A 24,872-nucleotide genomic window follows, 5' to 3' on the forward strand; every position below is an offset into this window, starting at 1 on the left:
AACAATAATGTGATGCGTGCACGGTGTTTTTTAATAAGAGACTGTAGTTGGTACCGATAAGAATTTCGGATATTATGTTAGTCCTAACTACGCATACGAATGGCTAAAAAATTATGTTTATTCTCACCAATTCACTTTGAAACGGCGTCTCGTATCGAATACAAATTATACTACGTATTAATTACTACACTATATATTATACCAAACGGCAAACGGTAATCTGGGTACCAACACGAATCACGTATAATAACTTTAAAGTCCTGCAATCGTAATGTAACGAGTATCGACTATACTGAGAATCGCCAATTCCCGTATATCACAGTTAATCAATGCAGTTATCCGGATCTATTAATTTACCGCACGAATTCGAAAATCGTTTTTTTCCGCGAATCATATAATAAGTACACTATTATATCGATTTTTATTTATGTTCAATATCGACATTATACGCCGTAATACCAGGTGTTACGAGAAACGCGTCTTAGAACGCGTATTATAATGTACGAGGTGTAATATTATTATGCAATGATTTTCCACAGAGTCGTCACATCACATTATTAATAACAAAAACAAATTGTTATTATCGTTTCATTCGATCGTACGAAAACCAAAAGTATATAAAGACGACGACGACAATCTAATAGGCAGTGATCTGTATTGACGTCACGGGAAAAGGTGAAATAATCGGCTTACACACTTATTCCCATTTATTTAAATCCGGCTTTGTAGTACATGTCCTTACATGTTCCGCATCAACTTTCTATTATTTCTATCTCGAAAAGCTCATACACACGATCGCGTGTTACCTTAACGTAACAAAGTGCTGTAAAATTTATCGAAACATGGATTTCTTTTACTCTGTATTTGAAAAAAAAAATTGCCAAATTTCACCGACGACGTGTTACGTATAGAAATTAAATAGTATATTTATGTATTATCTTGTTTGCCACATTTCCACATGGTTTAAGGATCTTGGAACAGTTAAAACGTTCTCTTTGGATGTACTCACGAGTGAAAAGACGTTTGGACTGAGCAATAAGACGTGGCCCGCGATATATTTTTATGTGCGATCGAGTTTTCAATAATTGTGTGACAATTTATTTTTGACTCGACCGAATAAAAGAATATTACGGAGCTCGTAGAAACAATATTATTTGAAACGCAATATCGGTTCGAACATCACGTAGTCTTGGACTTTCAATTCGCAATAAACCGAACGCCACACGAGTACAATGATATGACGTCGTAGTTACATTTAGGTACCGCACACAATAAACGATATTGATAATAATTACAATATTAAATATAATGAGGTCATATATAAATACGATATAATATTACTCAATTGAATCGAGTCGAATCGTATTATTATCTTCATTATTATTATTCGGCAGATACAATATATTACTTAGTGTTTTATAACATTATCGTAATTATTATTATTGTTGTTTACCATTAGACGGGCACGTGGCAGCTTCACGTATCGCATTCAGTTCTTATATTGTTCGTTCAATACTGAACTAGCTATAATAAGCATTGTTGTTAAAGGAATCATTTATATTTAATACGGATAAACACAATTGGCGATCACCCAAAACATATAGTCAAATAGATAGTTACAATGTACATATAATATATCAAACAAAACTATACACAAGATCAATACAAATACAATTATTAAATACCTACTGAGTATAATATATAATGTGTTGAAGTTGAATCATTTATAATTTAAAATTAAATGATTGAAATTAACTTTTGAATTCTGTTTTTTCAATTTTAATTAGGTACGAAGGTTAAAAGTAAACTTTATCCATGAGTTTTCAAAAGTTTTACATTATAAACCACGTGTTAACAAGGGTAAAGCGTTCAATTAAAAAAAAATACTAAAATAATGTATAATATATACTTTTAAATATTGTGGAGATAATTTTTTTTTTCTTTATTGGGTATTTAAATTACAAGAAAATTAATTTTGTTTGTGAGATATTCTACTTGCGTATTTGATAACTTTTTAGGATTTCTCACCTCTCATACATTTTTTTTTTTGCTACAGTATTATAGTAATAATAATTTGATATAATACAGTATTTTTATGATTATTCAGAATACAAGTATATCAAAGTAAGCCATTCAATTTCAAATCCAATAATAAAACGTAATGAATGAAACCACGGTTTTATGATGGAACGGCTAAACAGAAAACACATTTAAATATTAGCTTTTATATTATAATATAATATGTATCTAATTATTATTTCTAATGTACGTTTGTGTCACTGTTTTTTATGCAAGGCTGTAATAATTAATTTTTAATAACCTAAAAAGCTGTTTTACGCGATATATTCGACCTTTGTGACATTATTACTTTTTATTACGGTTCTAAATTTCAAATATTGTAAAATTTCAAATTTTGCTCTTTGCGGAATTACGAAAAATAAATCATTTTTTATTAGACATTGTAAACATTATAAGAATAAGATCATAATAATGGACGGAATAGAAAGAATCATCAAATGTTGTGTGTGACAAGATAATGCCGTTAAAATTAAAAGTTAGTTTTTATAAAACAGTTGAGAAATGTGCGAGGACAGTTACGTAGTATGAATCGAAATATTGGACAATGGAAAATAAATGGAACATGGAGTGGGTGTAGCTTAGATAATGATGCCATGAAGTCATGTATGAAATTATTGTGGATGATTGAATAAGAAATAAATTCACATTTGACAGTATGAGAATGGCACCAATTGTAGATAAATTGTGAGGGAAGAGGTTTTTGGTATGGATCGAATATATTCGGAGAAAATTTGTATAATGTATTATAATATTGAGTTTTTAAAATTTTTTTTTGATAAGATCAGTCCATATTATCATTAAAAAGTGATAACTTATAATACCTTTATAGTCTTACAAAATAAATACAAAATGTCCGTTATATATTTAATATTTAATACTTTCAGTTTTATTTGTATATATTACACGAATTAAATATATTTAAGAAAATAATTTTAATTACATTACAACCTTACTTATAATATAATCGCTGGTAATTTGATAAAATATAATTAATAAATTCATATTAAAGGACGTAATACTGGAATGACACTGGTTATAAATAATTATTATAATTTTATAACAATTAATTAATTTGTTTTTGTTTTATATAGCAAATTGTGACCTGGTTGAAAGACGGCGTACCTCGCAAGTCCAGTTCATCAACACCACCCACTTACACGCTGAACGTTGATTCCGTTCAAAAAGATGATCAAGGCATGTACCAGTGTGTGGTCACTAATAAGCTGAACAATGAAATGGCACATTCATTCGCTGAACTCAGGCTAAGCGGTGAGTAAAAATCTATAAGTAACCGATTACAACACAATATTATAATCATATTGGATCATAATTCATGATTACTATAAATAATTGTTTAAAATTAAAATTCAATTTTGATTTCGTCTCAAATTATTTATAATATAAAACAATATCACCATTCAACATGTATGATCTATAGAGATATAGTATTGATATATAAAACTTGAGAGAATATTTTAACTTTTTTTTGACAACTATTCCGATAAAAAGTTCAAATAGACTAACACACGAAATAAAATACACATTGAAGTCGCGCATTTATTAATAAATTATGTCTGTAGTCTATCACGATATAAACACTTTATGTGACTTATGTGACTTAGTAAACGGTTTTTCATCAAATTTTCTCTGCTTCTTAGCGTATAACAAACAATAATCTCTATGAAGAATTTATAATTAAAACGCTGAATTAATTAGTATAAATCCACTAGCTTTCGGTTTGACATAAAATAACTCAATATCATTAGAACCCACCAATTAAACTTCTTTTCTCTTGCACTATCTCCAATAATTTAAGAAACAGTTAGTAACAATATGCGGTGTAAGGCTTTACCACAATATTTCCAAATTAACTTTTCGTGTGGCACTGCTTTAGCTGCGTACCCATCTTTTATTTCGTTAGTCTATAAATTCTTTGTCACCGAAATGATTTATATCCAAAAACCCGTATTCGATATTAATTATTTTAAATACATAAAATAATATCATAATCCGTTTATAATTAACGCCCGGTAATCTGATGGTAACGTACATACAATGTATGATTATTATATAGCATTGTAGTAAAAACTAAAACGTACCCCACTCGTATTGTCGCTTCCGAGTCGTTTGGTCGACGGACGACGACTGAAAACCACGATCCATTGTAGTTAAAATAATGATTTATCCGTCTCCTTTGTCGTTGTCCGCACGAAATATGCTAATTTTAGAAACCATAATCGAATGGGAATCTTCCTGGTACGCGGGCTTTGAGAACCGTTTCGTGTGAAATACATCCCACGGAATGTGTACTGCCTGAACGCGGGCAGGTCGCAGACGACGAAGGTAACAATAATATTATATGATTACCAAACTCTCCTACGAACAGGCCAATGGAATAATCAGCAGTGTCTATAACAAATCGACTGTAATGTACACGGATCACAATCGTTCGTACCGTTTGTGTTATTAAACCGACTCTACGACGACGTGTATGGCGTGTTAAGACTCAATAATTATATAGTCCGTTTTGGTCCGTACGCTCTTCGCGCCGAAAAACGACGACGATACTGACTACTGACAGATGCCTGTTGAGTAGTAACAACGCGTCTACTTTTCGTAGACATTTGGCACGTCAAAATCCGTTTCGATTTAAAACGGCTGCCATTGTTGATTTTGGCGTATTTCCATATCGCTCATCACGTGTCCATAAGTACACTGTACAGTGTTCCGTCGTCATACTGATTTTTTGAGTGATAATTCGTCTGAAAACTCCACCGGATAATATTATATTGTTGGGCACCTATACGTTAATTCCGTTTATTTCGTATATAATCTAAACTATAAAGACAAAAATGTGATTGATGATGAACCGACGGGAGTACACGTATACGTTTACACTACGGTCAGATATAATAATATTATCTATTAGTATATTATTTTTATATCATATTATTTGATTTTGTATCGGTTATGTTATATTATGTACCGTTGCTCGTATTTATATTGTATTCGATTGAAGTACACTTTTCAAATTATTTCGTTCTAAATCTCAGTAAACCATTTCTAAAAATCAAAGCATTCTAGTGCGGGGTTTTTTTTTTATCGTTTACTCTCGAAACCGTCGGTTATAACCTTTATATTATAAATTTATAATATCGGAGTAGGGTTACTATTAATAGTAAATCAGCCGGGGTAATATATTACCGTTACCCCAATGCATACCCGCAGCGAACTTTTATAGCTAATTTATCCAATACGGTTATTTTTTACCCGTTATATACACCGAGACGTATATCGTGTACTCTTATTTTTGCATATATATATACATTACCTATTTAATAATAATACATACACGTTAAACACTAAACCCAGTAATAGAATTTTGTAAAAAAAAAATGAACGCGTTTCATCGAATCCGTTGACGATGGGTCCAGGTGCTCGAGTACGGTTCTGTGTGTCATAGTTGTTGTGTCCACAATATCACACTTTCAATTAAACAGTGAATAAATTTGTATGAAACAAATGCTTTTCGAGGTGCCCTCATAGGGGTGAATTCGTATTTAATACGGAATGTTTACTCGCACGCGGCAGTATTAAATGATATTATATTCTGCACTCTACTGGAAATCCATCTGATTTATTATTATTATTATTGAAGAAAATATTCAAACAGCAATTGTATAGTATGAAATGAGTTTTAGATAATTGGAAATTCTTAATATGCCAGTTTTAGTTCATTAAATTGTAATCATAACTTGTAAGCCCATCATTGTCAACGAATCGCATTCGTTATAAGTTATAACGTTGTTTGTTATTTTATGTGTGGTTTGCACAGGTGTAGTATACATTATTTTTTTTTGGAAATCATTTATTTGCATTTTCCTCTTTTTTTTTTTTTTGTAAACATGATTCCAAACAAATATTTAAGTTCTAAAATGGTCAAATAATGAGCATTTATTTTAAATTATACACTTATATTTAAACATAAATAAATTATTATACATAACATTATCGGTTACTTTTATTTTAAACTAAGAAAGATAAAGTTTTGAACTAAAATCTTTCAAACAATTTTTGACAAAATGTATTTTCTTATATTGCAATAACTATAAATAAATAAATAATAAACATAGATACTTCACCAAATGTTTATATCAGAATTTTCAAAATATCAATAATTTGACTCTTTTTTTAATTATTTGAAGGTATTTAGAAATATAATTTTTAAGCTATTGTTTTTTTTTCAAATTTAGATAAAACCTTAAGTTTTAGATAAGGTACAAAAGCTTAAAAATTTAATACAAGATCTCATGTATGTGTTCTTTCAAAAATTAAAAATATTAATTCAAAAATAGATATTTAAATAAATATATTTCAACACTATTTTTGTAGTTTGAATTGTACTTAATTTATAGATATTTTGTATTTATGCTAACACTATCACGTTTATTAGTTTATTTTATTATACCGAATGGTGTTTTAAAATATTTAGATCAGTTTTAAGAAATTGCCTAAATTTTATACTATATTTTTAAAGTAAGTTAAATTACTTTAATATAATTATTATAAATATATTATAATAAATTATACATAATTATATGTGCAGATGGCCATTTTGTTTTAAAATCAATTTTGGTATATATAATAGCATATATTATTATTAAATTCACCGCGACTTACTCTACGATGAGGTACATTATGCTTCAACTATTCGAAATAGCGGATTACTTGCCAAATCGTCTTTCGTGTTCACCCCTGCTTCCCAGAGTGACTAATTAAAATGTCCAATTTTATACTAGAGACCACATTAAAACGATGGCAGACACAAAAATAAATACATATCAATGTTCAATTAGTAATTACATTGAAATACGTTTATCGCTCCGCGTTGAATCTTAAAGGAGGCTTTTATAGTATTGTAGAGACGACTAACATTTTAGTGGCTTAAGAACATTGCGCTTATGTAATATACCGTGCCAACGAATATATTAAACAGGGTGAGCTGTGTATTTATTATATATCAACTAGATTTTGTTCTTAATTTGTCGCGGTAACCAAGTACAATGATATAAATGTACGAGGGTTAAGGATTTCGAAAATTGTTGGAAACTACGGAAATCTATAGTTAAAAATATAGGTTAAACAAGCGCAGTGTACAGATTAATAATTATTTATAATCATTGATTATTTTTTTTTATCACATCACTCTTTTGCATCATCAATTTTTCACGGTTGCCATAGCTGTATTGTTATTCGGCAATAAATGTTTTGTTCTTATCTTATTGTCTCGTATAGCACGTTGTTATTTATAATAATAAAAAATATCACAATACCACCGCGTTGTCGCGGCTTTCGGTGATAATCGATTGCTATATTGTTTTATTCATTTTTTATTCGTTAATTTCTATTTCTGCGTATGTATACCTTTATATTTCGTTCCCGTTTGTTCACCGAAAAGTCGCTCGAGCTGACCGAATTCTCCTGTAATTTTTCTGCCGTCGATCCCGTGGGTCTCCGTCTGGCGATATTTGCAATCTGTCAGAGGTCAGACGTGTTTCGTCATCTACTCGCCGCAGCAAGTCAACGGTTCTAACTGGCTACTGTGGCTATCTCATGGGTATACGAGACGACGACTACAAACACGTATACTGCTGGAGATAGGCACACATACGTTTGACGGGCGGTGTGATTGACTCGTCTGCAGTTCTCGATGACTAATTTACGAAAATCGTATCGTAAAAATCTTGACCGTTTTGTAATTATTTCCAACGGTATTTTCTGTCTACAGCATTTTACTGCTAATGGCGTCATTATGTTTCTAAAATGTCTATGTGTACAATGAGTACCGTACGTCACGTTAACGTTATTTTTTTTTTAAATTTAAGTTTATTTATTGTTTGTTATCAACATTCATATTCAAATATAGTCCCACACAATCGTCTCCATTTTCCTTTTTCTCGGTATTGGGAAAAAGAGATAAATCACATTCTTCAAAATATCTCATAATATTTGGGTCCAATATCACATCATTATATTGGTAGAACTATTTATGTAGAAATAAACGACATACTCGGTCCACCTATTAAGAATAGTATAGTACCTACTCGAAAAGTTTAATTTAATAATTAATATTTTTCAAAAAAAAAAAAAAATAGTACCATGTGATTGGCGTGTTTTATTTTTTAAATTCAGAATAGGATAATTGTAAGATAAACAATTAAATCATTGTTTTGAATTATACTTTTTTTTATAAATTGTTTTCCTTATAAAAACCTTTATCTGCTTGTTGGATTTTTCGCCTACGGCCTCAGCTTCAACAGATTTCTGGATTCTCCGGGCACAACTAGAGCCTCAAAATGATGATATCATCTTATTATGAAAAACCGGTAGTATTATAATGACAACAGGCAAAATATCTCAGAAAATCAGAACCGAGATAACTACTAACTCGACACAATTTATAATCAATTTTGATGACACGACTTTATTATAATTATGCATTTGATTTAAATACCATTCATAACCATGTATGATATAGAAAAAATAAGTTTTGTATTCCGAATTAGAGGTTTCTGTGTTTATACATTATTTTTTTGTAATTATTGTAAATGTATTCTAAATGAGAATGTCAGATATACATTTATTTTGATAACATTTTAGTAAAACATAAACTTAAATATTGAGTTTATATTTAAATATTTTATGCGTTATATTATACAAAAAATGTGCATCAATTTTAAAACATTTCATAGTATATAACTTAATTAGTGTACATATATTTTGATAATAAGTATACTTATTCTCATATTTTTTTTACATTATCTTAGCTGTGTATTTAAAAGCTTTTATTGTTATTTTAATAGCATATTTCAAAAATGTTTAGTGTAATATGTCATAAGGTTTACTCGTAATATCATAATTTAATTAATTTAATCTACAGGCGAGAGGCAAGCTTTCACTGCAAAATACCATAATTAATTTGAAAAAAAAAAATGCAAATAAATCAAATTATAGTAACGATTTTTCTACTAAATTCGTAATGAATATTATTTTATGATCATATAATAAGAAAATAATATTGCGAAATATGGTCATTATTTTGTAGAATGAACTGTATGTTTTTTTCTATCATACCAACTAAACCTGTAATGTGATAACATTCATTGAAACATGTTCAAATTTTTCATAAAAACAAAAATTAACTCATTTGTGATTTTTCACTGCTTTAAACATTTGAGAAATTTAATAAATTTAGTAAAACGGGTAATACTTAGTTCAACTTAACACACACACACAAAACCGGTGTGAACATTAGAATGAGAACTTTGTCTGTCCAACACTTCAGCGTGTGTATTATTTTAAATCATATCCGTCGATCGAGTTACATACTGCAATACTATATGTAGTGTTCGATCATTATTCCGTAGAATACGTTGCAGTTCGGCGTTATACGTTCATAAATAGCTTTTGTATTTGTCAAGGGTTATTGTCTAGCAATAAAGTATGGATAACAATATAAACATGATACACTAATATTATACTCAAACAAAATTGTATTTAAAATAAATGAGTGCTCCAGGAAAAAATATTTTTATTTTTTTTGTTTCTAACTATAATTTGTTTTTGTGTCATATATTAAATCTGTATATGATTAATGTATCATAATTCATAATATATTAAACGCGATTTACATTTTTTTGTTATAATGTAAAATTATTGTAATCTTGAATAGTACTCTTCCACATTTCAATCATTGAATTTACTAAAATATATAGAACAGGATTGAATTCAGATTCATAATAGTATACTAACTAAAATACGTTGTTTCAAATTAAACAAAGTTCATTTTCTTTCATTTTATTTTCTCATTTCAACAGTCGAAGTTGCTAAAATACTGAATGCTTCCTACAAAACTATGCAATATCAAACATAATATATTGAATGGAAATATTATAACATTTATAACTAATATTACTTGGGTATAAAGCACCGAATTATTGCGTTTTATTAATGTTCAATCATGTCATAGTAATTATATATTACATGGCTTATGATTTATAATATTGAAACGAACTAATTTCTGACCATTTGGTTACACGTTATTCCATATACAAAACGCGATTGCGAACGAAATAATACTTAGATTAGTATCTACTAATGCACTGACATTTGAACTATATTATTTAAATAGTTTAATGTTAAAGTATAATAGTGAACGGTTTCTATATATTACACTGTTGTGGTCAGGACCACCAGTCGACCTTTGTTATAATATATGTGCTTATATGTACGTATTATATTATATTATATATATATATATATATTGTATACATATATTATATACCTTTATAATAATAACCATCTCGCAACAGGAAACAGTCCCGTCGAGTTTTGTTCACCGGGACCACTATGAATATATACGTAGTGCGGTGTACGTGTATTGTATCATTATATTGAATATATAGTGGCTGCGGGGCTGAGGTATACTCTGGTGGTCCGTCCGGAAACGCTCGCGGGATTTACTTGTATTCCTTTAAGCGGATATTTGAAAATAATATCAGAGCCCCCTTTTGACCGCCGTTGAATATAGCGGTGCCAAGTCATACACGTGAGTATCATTATTGCCGAGATAGTGTAATAATATAGTGCATTCGTTATGATAATAATATTATTATCTTATACATAAGTGCGCCGTACCCTTAAATTATATAACACGATAAGTAATAATACATTATCGTATTGCCACGCACGACAGACAATCGAATGCCACTGATTCTCGCCACCTTCAGCGCATTATTATTGTATTATTATTATTATTATTATTATTATTATTATTTATAATGGATCCGGGGTTAGGGGCGCGTACGGGCGCGTTATGCGTTATCGAACAATATAATGCACTGCTATACGTCAAGTGTGCATAAAACATGCAAAGTAATTTGTTAAAATAACATCCATCATATTCTGTACATAATGTATAAATCAACGTCGGCTAGAGTCGTTCCAAAAGTATGGCATTACTTTGCGTCCTATACGTGATATATACGTGAGTGTATTCCATTATAGTTAGGTACCTGAATGCGCTTGTGCCTCGTGTATACTCGTATTTGCATTATTATACCATACGCGTTTTCTTGTGCACATAAAGTAAATCGTTCCGACCGGCCAAATAGTTTCAAAAATATTACTATCATCCGCTCAACTGCACTGTACAAATACCCTATAATAATAGTAATAGTAGCAATAGTAGTGGTAGAATAATAACGAGTCGGTGGTGGAAATATTATTATTACAGATTTATACGATTTGATTTTGCGCGTTATATTAAAACGCGTTACACTCGATTTATATTGCGGCTCGTGGCCGTATGAAATATTGATGGATCGTCCGCGCAACGATGTTCGGCGTTAGGTAAACAATTTCATTTTTGTGGTAACTGTCATGTGCGTATATCGCGTTATCATATTATTATAAATAATAAATATTTTATGCTTTGTATGCTAAGTTAGGATAGTCACCAAAATACGCATTCGCTAGGACGTGTTACAGTTATATGTAAATGATTCTGGGACCGGCTTATATCGACATTATAGTAAATAATTACATTTTATCTTCGTACAATGTTAGCTGCAAAAAATGTAATATAATATACTGAACTGGATGAAACTCAGACATTCGATACGTCAACACCGGGAAATAATGAATATCAAAAAGTCCACAGAGTACAAGTGATACGTTATATTTTATGACATATTATTTACACATTAAATTATAATTTAAAAAAAAAAAAAAACATTATTCAAAATCATGTCTTTACTTTTGATTAACTTGCTAAAATGACGAATTATTGTTGAATTGCTCAACATGCAAATTATAAATGCTATAGATATAAATTAATAAGCAAATTACCTCGAAAAAAGTGGTTAATAAGTAAAATTTCGTAAAAGTGCTAACATCAAGTGTGTTGTAATATTATGTAGCTACGAGTGTAATAATATTTTTTTGTTGGTACCAGTTAAGTAATTAATATATACTATGAATAATTTTTATACGGTAAGTGATAATTTTTGCAGTTAAAATTATTCATGAACTCATTATCTCAACAATTATTGAAGTTTTCAAAAATGTGTTTTTACATAATGTTAACACACTAAAAATAAATTAAAATAATATACAATGGTAATGGTCTTTTATCGTTATCATTGTTTAACATGTTTTATAACAGCATTAATTTTTAATATTATAAAACAGAATTGTTGTTGACAATTTTGATATGAAAAATTTAATTCTTAACAATTACCTAATTACAAATTTTAAGTAAAAAATGTTTTAGTGAGTTTTATTTTAGTCAAACTACAACATGTTGATCTGGCACTGAAAATATGTTGTTTTCAATGACTGAAAACAATATAAATATCATTTTCATTAATGTTAATATTTAAAAAAAATACAAATTAAAAATTGTATTCTATATATTATTTTAATTATAATATTATATAATATATTAAACGGTATGTAAATAACACGGAATATGTATTTACAATTATTCGCTACCTTATGATAATATATTTTATGTAAGGTTGATTTAAGGTTAAATTGCGTTATAATCTATAGAAATATATTAAATAAATCACTAAATACAAAATTAAATTCTTATTATAAATCATCGCGTGTTTATCGTATTTAAATTTTCGTATTTTGTGTTTTAGTTACATTAAATTAATATGGTCCAATTACTCCAATTTTTCCAAATTTCAATTGCATATATTAATAAACTATTAAATTTACTATCAAAGTATTAATTATATTTAGTCTCATATGTATTAATCATTGATACTATTCTAAGTATAGTAAATCACTACACGTCCGGTATGCTTCACTATATTGTTACCCATATTTTTTACGTAACTTTTGGTTTGAAAAAAAATATTGTTTATTTTTTATTATTGTGTAAGAAATAGTAACATTGTGAGACGTATATAGTTTTTCGGTTCTAATTAAATCAAAAATAAATATTTTTAAAAGTATAGGTCAGCCAAATAATTTAAAAATTAATAATAATATTACTTATGGATAGTGTGCCACGCGGGATGTCGTCTGAAAGACACCTACGCGAATATGTACCGAATTTGCCTATATATCGCGCCGGCCAATGGACATACAAGGTATATTATAAAATAAAAAACGGACAAGTAGGTACGAGTGTACCTCATCATAGAAAAGATAACTATAATATATGCGTTAAATTTTAATTTAATAATACGAAATTGTATGCAATTAAAAACAATTCTGGGCGGAAACGGTTTGCCAGCATATATTTTTAAGGGTATTTTATTATATATTTGTACAATAATAATTATGAAAAGTATATACAATAAGTTATTTTAATATTATTTGATATGACATAATCAGCTAACTCTTGAGCTATCTATGTAATAGCGAAATATATTTTTATTAATCGTGGTTACCGAAAGTGGAAATTTAAATTTAAAATAATTTGTATTGGTTTTACACGATTATTTTGAAGAATACTGTAGGTTTTTAGTTATTAAGTCTCAAAATATGTACTACACACTATATCAAATTGTATATAAAAAACTTATTTTTTACTGCTACCAAAAAACATGACACAATAAAAAAAATAAAAAAAAAATCAGAAATTTTTGTAAAACCAATACATTACCAATACATCTCTATGCTCATAATTTAAAATTGTATTAAGGAAAAAATATTAAAATTCTATGATTTATACTTATTGATTTTATATATGTATTTATGAATTGAAATCAATTTAGTGGTTCTGGTCGTTTTTTTTTCCTGAGATGGCATTTTTATCAACTCAATTATCTTCTGTGTTCACGCAAATTCTATGTAAAAAAATAAAACCAAATTTACATTTTTAAAAACACGAGATACCTTTTATTTACATAGCTAATTGATGTAGCTGATATTATATAATTTTAGTTACTAATTTTCATTTAGAATTCATTAACGGTAAATGTTATGGTGAGCTAGAACAACAAATTTAATGATAATACGATTTTAATTATTCTAAAAATATATTCTTGATACAGAGGTGACTTCAGGACATTGTTCATCGCACAGGTCTGAATTTATCGTAGACAAGTATCGTTCAAAGATTAAAATTTATGGGTTCTCTCTCCAGTCACAGTGCACTGGTATTTGTGTCCTAATCGAACAGATTTGAATATGTACCATATTAGTTGTGAAAACCTCGTCATCCGCTCAATTTTCATCACAGTGAATATGCTATTTTTGTTAGTCACCATATCGTTTTTCCACGAATGGTCTTATCGGGTTATGGTGTTTGTTGATTTTGGTCGTTGATATATGTGTGCATATAATATTCTGTATATGTACCGTTTTAATATATATTATAATGCATTACGGAAAAAGTTTAAATTAAAAACTTTTGTTTTTAATGAATATTCAAAGAAGGTATAATCACCAGAATCCCGCCGTACTCGTTCCCGAATAAAACACTAACTTTTTAGTATGAAATAATATGACGTGCTACTCTTGTGATGGGTATTTGGTTTTGTTTTCTACGTCCACAATATAATATTTTAATAAACTTATATATTAACAAAACTTTTGCACGTTTGATGTATTTCGTATTTCATTTACTGATAATTAAAATACAAATGACCTCTTCACTGTGTAGTCAAGCATATAAACGATCGTACTTAAATTTTTATTTTTTCGTTATACGAGTCGAAAAATGTAACGTCACATATTGTATGATATTTTTGTGCCAAGTTAGTATTTTCTATTTGTCAGTCGCTAATAATTGCCTTCATTACACAATACTAGCACGTACTTGTCAGCAGTTTGTGGTGTGAAGATAATAACAGTCAATTAACAAACAGCGACGGACAGATGTTATCTAGTCACGTTTATGGTCGTTCACATTAATACTTCCAAAATAAGACATTATTTTATTAACAGTCAATAAAATTTTTGTTTTTGGAAATTCAAAGTGTCTTTATTGTTTATATAAAATAATAAAAGACATAGAAATAAATATTTTAAAATTTTAATTAATAATATAATATGTTATTACAACGGGAGATATTGTTTGTATTATTTTACTTAGAAAGACCTATATCAGTCTTGTTTAACTTAAGTTTATTCTTATTCATTAATAATGTGAAAATATACAATATTTTATTCTTTAATATATTTTTTATTTTATGCTTATAAATATACTGTTAAAATCTAATTTACAAAGTTACCTAAGCTCGCATTATAAATGTCAGTAATATTTAACATTTGAAATTCGTCTTACCGTTCCTTCATATACAATAATCAGACTCTTTATAAGTCAGATAATTCCTCTTAGTGTAGTGTCAAGTTAGTACTGGTTTTGATAAGCATATACTTATTAAATATTTCTTATTTCATTGGCGTTTATAGTAATTTAAAATATTTAAAAAAAATCGAAATAATATGGTAACTGTATAATATAACAATATGAGGCAATCTTTCTAATTGGGTACCTATTTAAATGTATTAATATTATTATTATTAAATTAGATTATTATAGTTTAATTGTTTTTCATACAATATTATCTAATAATCATTAGTGCTTATAACAATAAACAATATATACATTTATTGTATGATATTATCTATTCATATTTAATTGAATAATATTTAAAGACGTTATAATAATCTTTGGATACGTATCGTCTATAACTTTGCAACATTATAACATTATAAAAATATAATACATTCCTAATAAAATTAAAACATCGAATGTCACTGTAATAACACCTGCGTACACGTCATCAGTGATCGAGATAAGTGTGACACAGCTGTACGCAGAAAACTTTACATTGAAAAAAAAGGACACGGTGTTTTAATTTGTTTAAAAATGATTTAAAAGGAACGCTCATATCAATGGAAAAGTAAATCTTTTAAAAACGTCTTCTGAAAATGACTGACAGACATTTTTCTGAAATTATTTAATATATTATGTTTTTCACACGAGATTTCAAAGGTGTTTTAAATTAAAATTTTTGTTAAATTGATTTTTTTTTTTATGATTTATACAAAGTATAGCAAGTAATGTTTTTGTGTAAACTGTGTAAAAATAAAAAAATATTTCTATAGCTAGAAGGAAGGAAGAGTGACGAGTATTAATGAGTTAAAAGTTTTATTAACTTCTGTCTTCGTTACAATATAACTACTTGCATTTTTTATAGTATCTTTAAACTTAACATCAGAAATTGGTTTTTTATAACGTCAGTTGATATATCAATTAATTGTTAATTTAATTATTCAATAATATTATTTTTATGAAGCATATTCTTAAACACACATTGAAAATATTTGTTATCAAAATTAAATACGTAATCGTTAGTATTACAACGCATTGCTCACGAAAAAAATTATTAGTCTTTTGTTATAATTATTTAACAATCAACTACGCTCTATTGAAAAATATAATTTATTAAGTTGTTTCGTCGACGACTCCTCGTATTATGGTGCAACCAATACGGTATTATAATGCGTTTGAGGGCGTTTAGTATTAAGTTTACGATAAAAAATGTTAAGTTAAAAAAAAAAAAAAACCATGTCAACTATTTGTATTATTATAATAATATGTATTGATAAGAGCCAATTATAATTAGGTTGCAGAATACACTACATCAATACTTTTCAGAACTATGTGTAAAATATTGTGTTAAAATAGTTACACTGACGAATGTAATATATTATAATAAATTAATAATATATTTTTATTATTAAATATAAAATGTAAAATGATCAGCTGTAAAAATGTAAAAAGAATTATAAATACATAAACTTATGTAATATCTAATTATCGATACTTAACACTCATGTTAAATACATACACTTCAGAGTAGGATATATTAACAATTTATAGATACAAATTAGCTTGTTACAAATATAGTAAAATATATAATTATAACGGCCATTAATAATAATACTTAAAAACAATTGTTAAATATTGTATTACTTATTTTACTTAAATTGGAAAAAATATAAGTGATTATGAATTCAATTTAGTCCATTTTTTGTATTTTTAACTTAATCCAGATATTTTTCGAATTTTATATTGTTATGACTTATCAAAAAGCAACGTGAGTATTGCATAGGAGCACTTTAATGAGTATTATTGTTAATTTGCAAATTGGTTGTGGTTTTTATTTTTTTTTATTATTATTGTTTTTTTTTTTTTAAAATTCATCAAAATAATAATAAATTAAGTAGGACGATATGAATTTAAATATTTTACCTTCCAATATCAGATGGAAAAACAAAACAAATTGCTTCAAAATTAATTTTTTTTCTATATATTATTATTACACATTACAAATTTATAATTCCGATTTTATCGAACACAGCGATGTCGTATTTTATTGTCAAACAATAGTGAGTTGACAATCACAATACTATTTTTTCAACTAATAGACTTTTGATTTTCATTCTATAAGTCCTACGTGTTCATTGTTTTCTTAGAAATTTTCACAGCAAACAATCATATTATTGTCGTTGTTCTACAGAAACATTTTGTTACCGTGTGCAGAACAAAATAAAATACTGTATGCTTGTTTGACTCTGACAGTGAGTTAGGTTTGTTATCTTTTAATATTAAAATGATTAGTAGAAATAATAAAGTGTTTGAATTTGTGATTGTCTTACGAAATCTATCAATTGAACCATCAAAGGCGTTTAATGAGAGTTAAACAAACCAACTCATACACTCAGAAACCCGAAATCGATTCGTAAGCTTATAAAGCAAACGTGCACACGTGGCAAATATCCAACGTTTTATTCCATATTATTTAATTATTCAATTATTCATCTGAAATCGTCAGATTTTTTACTATATTTTTTAAAATATTCTTTATCCAAAATCATATAATACATTATGTTCTGTAAATATTTAACTCTCAATATTTTAATGGCGCATAAAATGCAATTTATTCATCACTGGGTTGTATTTGGTTAGGTTAGGTTTCAGCTGTGAAATTTCCTCAGTAAAAATATATTATTTTTATCACATAAATAAATACAATTAAAAATGTTGTTATTTTTGTACTGTTTACACTCTTGAATGGGTTAAAATCAACTTACCAAAATTATTAACAAAATAAGGATTTAAAATGTGTAATTTAATTATAAAAAAAGCATGTGGCCAAGAATAAGATACTGCTTTTCTGGCAGAAAACTGGTAGGTAACTGTGTAAATTTATTTAATAAATCATTATATACAAAAAAAAAAAAAAAATTCTGAGTAGATACGGTCTATTAGCCTAAATTACTAAAAATATTTCATGTTATGTTTTTTGATATTTTTATTAAGTAAAGTAATTTATTTTCATATAAGTAATATGTAGCACGTTGAATTAATTTTAACCGAATTAACATGGTATTTGAAAATATAATTGTGTGTATATAATTATATAAGACATGCAAAGGTTTCAGGGCTCCAGTACCTTTTTAAATATAACACATAATACTGATCGTCTGGGATAGATAACATATGTAATTTAGTACAAATTTAAACTATATATATGTCTATAAAACAAAAGTATATATTTATGAAGAGCTTATATTTCATTTTCAATTTTTTTTTTATACCGTTGCTCAAAATATAAAAACCACCATTTTTCGTTTATTTTATTTTACTATTATATCTTTAGTATAGTAGTATAGTTTATATACATTAGTTATAGTATTTAAATTCAACAATACTCGAAATGCAATTAAGTCCTTAAAATGCATATATTCATCTTTTTTTTTTAACAGTATACCCGTATGATGAATTATAATAACAGCTATAATATATTAATGATTTATTGAAGAAAATTTTTTTTATAAATATAGACAATTATTAAAAATTATATTATAAATAATATATTATATTTATAAACAATATTACAGCGTTGATAACTGAAAAAATACACTGTTATAAATATTTTTTAGTCAATCGCATTTATTCATTAATAGTTTGATATAGTTTAAAAGATTAAACAATATTTACTTTTAATTTAAATAATATATACAGAAACAAAAACGGAATAATATTTCTCATACACACCATGTGCATAATATTTATTTTTGTCAGAGTTCCAAAACATCAATTAATATAAAGTAAATATCATAACCACAGCTTGTAAAAACAGCAGTAGTTACGCAAGTTTCTCTAGATGTTATTTTTTCTGTTTTATATATCATATAAAAATGTATGTATATTAAAATATGTTTTGCTTACAAACGTGTTTTGTTTATTTAAATAAACTATAATAATATACAATAAAACATAATTTGATTGAATTATCGATAATATAAAATAAAAATTATTAAATATAAATAAAATTCTCCCGAAAATCATTGTAAAAACAATCACAGTAGAATCTAAAGCAATTTATTGTAAACACATTATTATTCTATACAGTATTTGATCGCCGAACTTATTAAATCAAAAAATGTTCATAGTATAATTCGTGGTAAATGACCCATGAATAGTGAAAAAGTTATAGGAGATATTTTAAATTAAAATTATTAAAATTAGTCGAATTATTGTGCCATCAAATTTTTTGAAAAGAAAATATAATCATTAGAAAACCCAGTAGGTAGAATAAAATATAAGATGGTTCATTAAAATATTTTCATCGGATTTTGTATACGTAAATTAAAAAATCGGTAATATAATATCTTGTAGTAAAATGTAATTTAGTACGCACCTAAAATATTCAAATGTTTGAGTGTAGTTATCGATTTTAGTATACTCGCCGTTTAGAATTTTGTTGATGGTAAACTTTTGAATAATTAAAAACCAATTACATCGATTTCAGCAATTTTTATCGAATCGCGATAATTATTATGATCGTATTAACTGTAATCGAACACATCGACCTGTTGCCGTTGTTATTGTTGTGTTTATTCACTTCTGCCCCAGAGGTTTTACTACTTCGAAACGTAGACCGCATTGCACTACTGTCTCAAATTTCATACACCAGTGCTTCTCTAACTTTTTTGTAATGTGCCCCCCCCCTCAGCCCCCCTAAGTTTTATGTCGTACACTACCGGACTCATCGCGTGGTTAAAGTTCATTACGACCTCGACGATCTGTATTTTAATAAACTTCCAAAGATCCGCACTGTTTGAATTGCCGTACGTTATAATAGGGCATTGCGCGTAAACCAAATATTAATATCTAGTCTGTCATTCATCACGTACCATTCAACGGAATTGCTCAGGCTACGCAATGGCGAGTATACTTAAACCGAAATTCGTATTATATCATCGGAATAGGTATGCATTGTTGTGGCAATTAACGGTCTGTTGTTCGAAAAGAACAGCGAACGCGAAGCCGAACCAATATAATATAAGCTTCCTCTGCTCTGGAAATGCTAATAACGGTAACAACCTTAATACTATTCAAAGGTGTTAGTGTGTCTAAAGTTTGACATTAATACAAGAACAAACAATGCTGAATGATAGATGAAGTTTGGGATTTCAAACGACAGCGTAGATTACGGTTTACTTATCTGCTTGATGGGAAAAATCATGAACATCTAAGGATGTCCATCAAAACGCGTACACACCTACGTATGCATTATATTATTATACCTACTACACGTAAATGAAAATAGTTGCATCCAACACGTATTTTCTCACAGAATAATGACTAGATAATCCGAAGACAGTAATATATTCGTATACAACACACAATGGCAGACAGAACCTAGAATACCCAGTGCGTTATAAATTATAATTTATATTCCTTCGAGATAAAACGACGTATACTACGATAATTGATAATAATAACAATAATAATATATAATATTATATTATTTATTATTGATATTACCATATTGATACGTTAAGGGCTGCAAATAAGTGTAATATTTACTCTGCAATTTTATTATATTCGTATTATATTATTCGATCCGTACAAAATACGATCAATACAAATCTCGATTAACTTCCAGAATTTTCGTGTATTATACTTATAATTATATCATGTGTCAAGACGTGTTTGTACTCCTATTTAGTTACCTTCAACGTGTTTGTTTAACATACAATTTTTTCATCATTTGAAATTTTGGTAAATTTTATATACACTCACATTTCACAAAAAAATCCATAGTTTTATTATGGTATCAAATTAATGATGCGAATTTCTTATTCTTATATCGATAATTCCAGTTTTAAGCATAACAATTTTGTTCTCGATCAAATGATTTAGATTAAATATGGGAGTTTGTATTTTTTGTGATCGGTCTAACGCGGTTTAAGTAAAGCAATACTTAAAGAGTTTGATTAATCGAATTATTCTCCACGTATCATAGGTATATGATTTTTACTGCATGAAATACACTCGTCACATAATATTTTATAAACAAATATATCATTACGACACAAAATTTTACAGAATAGTTAAACTTGAACGTTGAGTATCATTATAGTAGTATGTAATTATAAAAATATAAAATAAATAATATATAACATTTTATGTTCATATAAAAAATTTGATAAATGTCCATATACCCGTGTCCCATAATATATTGTGTAATTTCTAATAAATAAATGGACATACAGAAAATTTTTTTTGATACATTTATACATGAAAGTTAATTATCTAGTTTGAATTCGAATTTTTTTGTTTATCCAATCACAGGACCGTAAATGCATTTTAAAATATAACAAAAATAATATTAATTTTCTGAATACCGATGGTGTTATGTCATATCATGTTTAAAAGGAATATAATTGACGCAATGAAAAATTCTATACAATAACCAACAGAACTTTGTTGATTTTCATTTCACTCAAAGTGCTAGGAAATTAAACACGATTATCGTTATTATTAATCGATATTCTGTATTCAATGACCACTTTCCGATGAATTTACGAAAACAAAATTTCTAAAATACATTTATTTTTTGTTAAGATTTATCGTACAGCGTAAAGTTATATAATGAACAAGACGAAAAAAGAAAAACTCTTTTAGATGTATAGATGTATAATTTATAATACTTGTGTATGTAGGACTCCCATTGAAGGATCGCAATCAATTTAAGTACTGCTTCACAATTTGTAAGATTTTTAATTTATAATAGTTTAGATAAAAATATTTTGTTTGCCGGCATAAAACAAACCTACGTTATCATGCTTTAAAGAATAAACGCTTATTCTTTCGTTATTAAACTGAATATTATTTAGTTCCGAAATACATAAATCTGACTTTTTTTAAAAATAAATAATAAGTTACACATCCAGGCACAAACGTTATGGTTACCTATAAGGATTAAAATAAAATTGCATAAACATATTATTAAATTAATCTATACAATAATATGATAGCTATAAGTTCGATAATATGCATTTAATTTCATACGAGAATATAATGAGATGGTCAAATTTATTTTTCACTACATGTGTCACTAGTACATTTTACAAACAGTATCTATACATTGAAGATTCCTAAATTATAGAATAATCTAAATTTATAATTTTAGAATATATTTTTGATTAAAAGACACTTATTATTTCAAATATATATATTTTTTTGTTTTATTATAATATTAAGTCGATGATAAGAATATTTTTCAATATTTTTCATCACAGTAATATTTTAAAATGATAACTTTTTTAATGATAATATGTTTTTTTTTTATTTTTATTTTGTAGCAGAATATTTTCGGAGTATTATATAGTTTATGTTAAATCGAAATTTGAACGAGTAGCTCATATCTATAAATAAGTCAATTTAAAATTAAGTTTACTAATAAACTGCAAAATGTTGGTTTACTTATTCACTGGTCATTGCTTAAAATATTTATAATAAATAAAACTCTGTCTAGAATTTGATTTTAATAAATCAAAATACCTCAAATATATTTCAATTAAGAATATATTGTAATTAAAATGAAATAATAATAAGTTTGTTGATTACGAATGAAATATTTTCTAAATATATTGTTTTACAATGATTTAAAATTATTTATAACATATTATATTCACAAAAAATTGTAGTGCTGTCTGGAAAAATGAACACCTTTAGTCAAATAGACCACTTCGGATTTACATAATATACCTAAAATGCTTTAAACGAATTATTCCATTAACGATATCATTATATACATTATCTGTATTACATTTTTTCATAATAATATTCTATATTTTACGCTATATAATATCAAGTCCAAAACTGTAATAACTACGAGTATATTTTAAGTTTCAAATTATAATTGCGATTCTGATAGTTCAACTATATTGTGTACGGTATATTTTTGGCGCACACAAAAGTTTGTTACAGGTTGAATAAATGAAATCTTAATATTTGATCCTGAATTCCCTCTATTGCCATTCAATCCCAGCGTGGAAACAGTTGTAAACGCTCAGCGAAATTATAAACTTCGAATGACCATTGTTCAGAAAGATTCCTTCAGTGAATGCAATTGTTTCTAACGATAATATGTGCGTCTATTGACAAAACTATTCGGCATCCGCAGGACTTTCGGCAAAGATATATGGTCTGATAAATCTACGTGTCATTGTACGGTACAGAAGATCTAACTTGAATTAATTGTTTTCATTATGCTTCACTATTGACTGAATACTAACTTAAATGGTCTTATGACTCTATCATCGGGTTCGAAATCGAAAACCGTTGGACGGGGTCGGACGATTTGTTCGTTTTATCGAATCGGAATTACCAATACAACACACATTTACAGTACCGTATAAATGTAATTTATCCAACATAAAGGAATTCTTACGCATGACGAATGATTACAGCTGCGAATTATGAAAATCTGGATTTATAACATTCTAATAATTATATAACGAATTTAATTTTAAAAATAACGTAAGAAAAAATGTTTTCTCATTAAAGGCATTAAAAAAAAAACAATTACATATAATTACAACAACCATAGTATTGTGTTTATATTTTTATAACCTGACCCTCTAAGATTACATTCTACATAAAGTATTTTAAAAAATGTAAAATATTACAAATGTTTAATATTTGATACAATTTTATCATAATTAAATTATAGAATAACGAGCCATACAAAGTTAGGTAACGGTTGACGGGTTGATGTCATTTTTTTTTATTATTATTATTTAAAAGCATATTAATAATTATTACAGTTTTCTAATTACAGTATTCCTGTGTAAATGATGAAAATATATGATGCAACAGCTTTTAATTCAATTCGAAACTTCGAAATTTTAAAATTATTTATTTACAATATTAAAATTATGAACTTTACCTACTAATTTTCATTGATATTGCATTAATATTTATAAGGTTTGTAAAGATGTGGACAACCACGATCTGCAAGGATAAAATATATTACACCCGGATTTACTGCCATAAAATAATAAGAGACTCCATGGCCATGATAAATGATAGATCGTGAACAATTAAAATGCACTTATATACCTACTACTAACTGCCGTACGATATAGGGTGCATCGAATACTAATGAAGTGGGTTGTTTCGCTTCATATAGACGCAATAAATTCAAAATAACGCAACGTAAGGATGGTGCGGTATTTCGTTATTTTATTCCCTGTCTCTGCTACGGCTCAAGTACTTGAAACTGAAAAATGTCCGCATCAAATTCCTGTATACTTTGCGCTATTGTCTACTAAACGACAAATGTATAGCTTGCGAAATTGGCCGGACTTTATCAACGGGGCGGCGTGTCCTGTAGCTTGTTAAAGTGCTCGGTGAATATATTTTTTTTTCAAATGATTACGTTTTTTTTTCCTATTCG

The 24,872-nt window shown here is 27.5% G+C and overlaps 1 protein-coding gene across 1 annotated transcript in view; it reads left to right on the forward strand.

Annotated features, from left to right (window-relative positions):
- LOC113556480 (Down syndrome cell adhesion molecule-like protein Dscam2) overlaps positions 1-24,872 on the forward strand; it is a 273,062-nt gene that overhangs the window by 192,109 nt on the left and 56,081 nt on the right. Inside the window, exon 8 of the mRNA XM_026961446.1 lies at positions 3,171-3,348. Within this exon, the coding sequence (XP_026817247.1) occupies positions 3,171-3,348 (178 nt within the window). The remainder of the gene's footprint in view (positions 1-3,170; positions 3,349-24,872) is intronic.

Source organism: Rhopalosiphum maidis, chromosome 3 (assembly GCF_003676215.2).
Source record: "Rhopalosiphum maidis isolate BTI-1 chromosome 3, ASM367621v3, whole genome shotgun sequence".
NCBI classification, from domain to species: Eukaryota; Metazoa; Arthropoda; class Insecta; order Hemiptera; family Aphididae; genus Rhopalosiphum; species Rhopalosiphum maidis.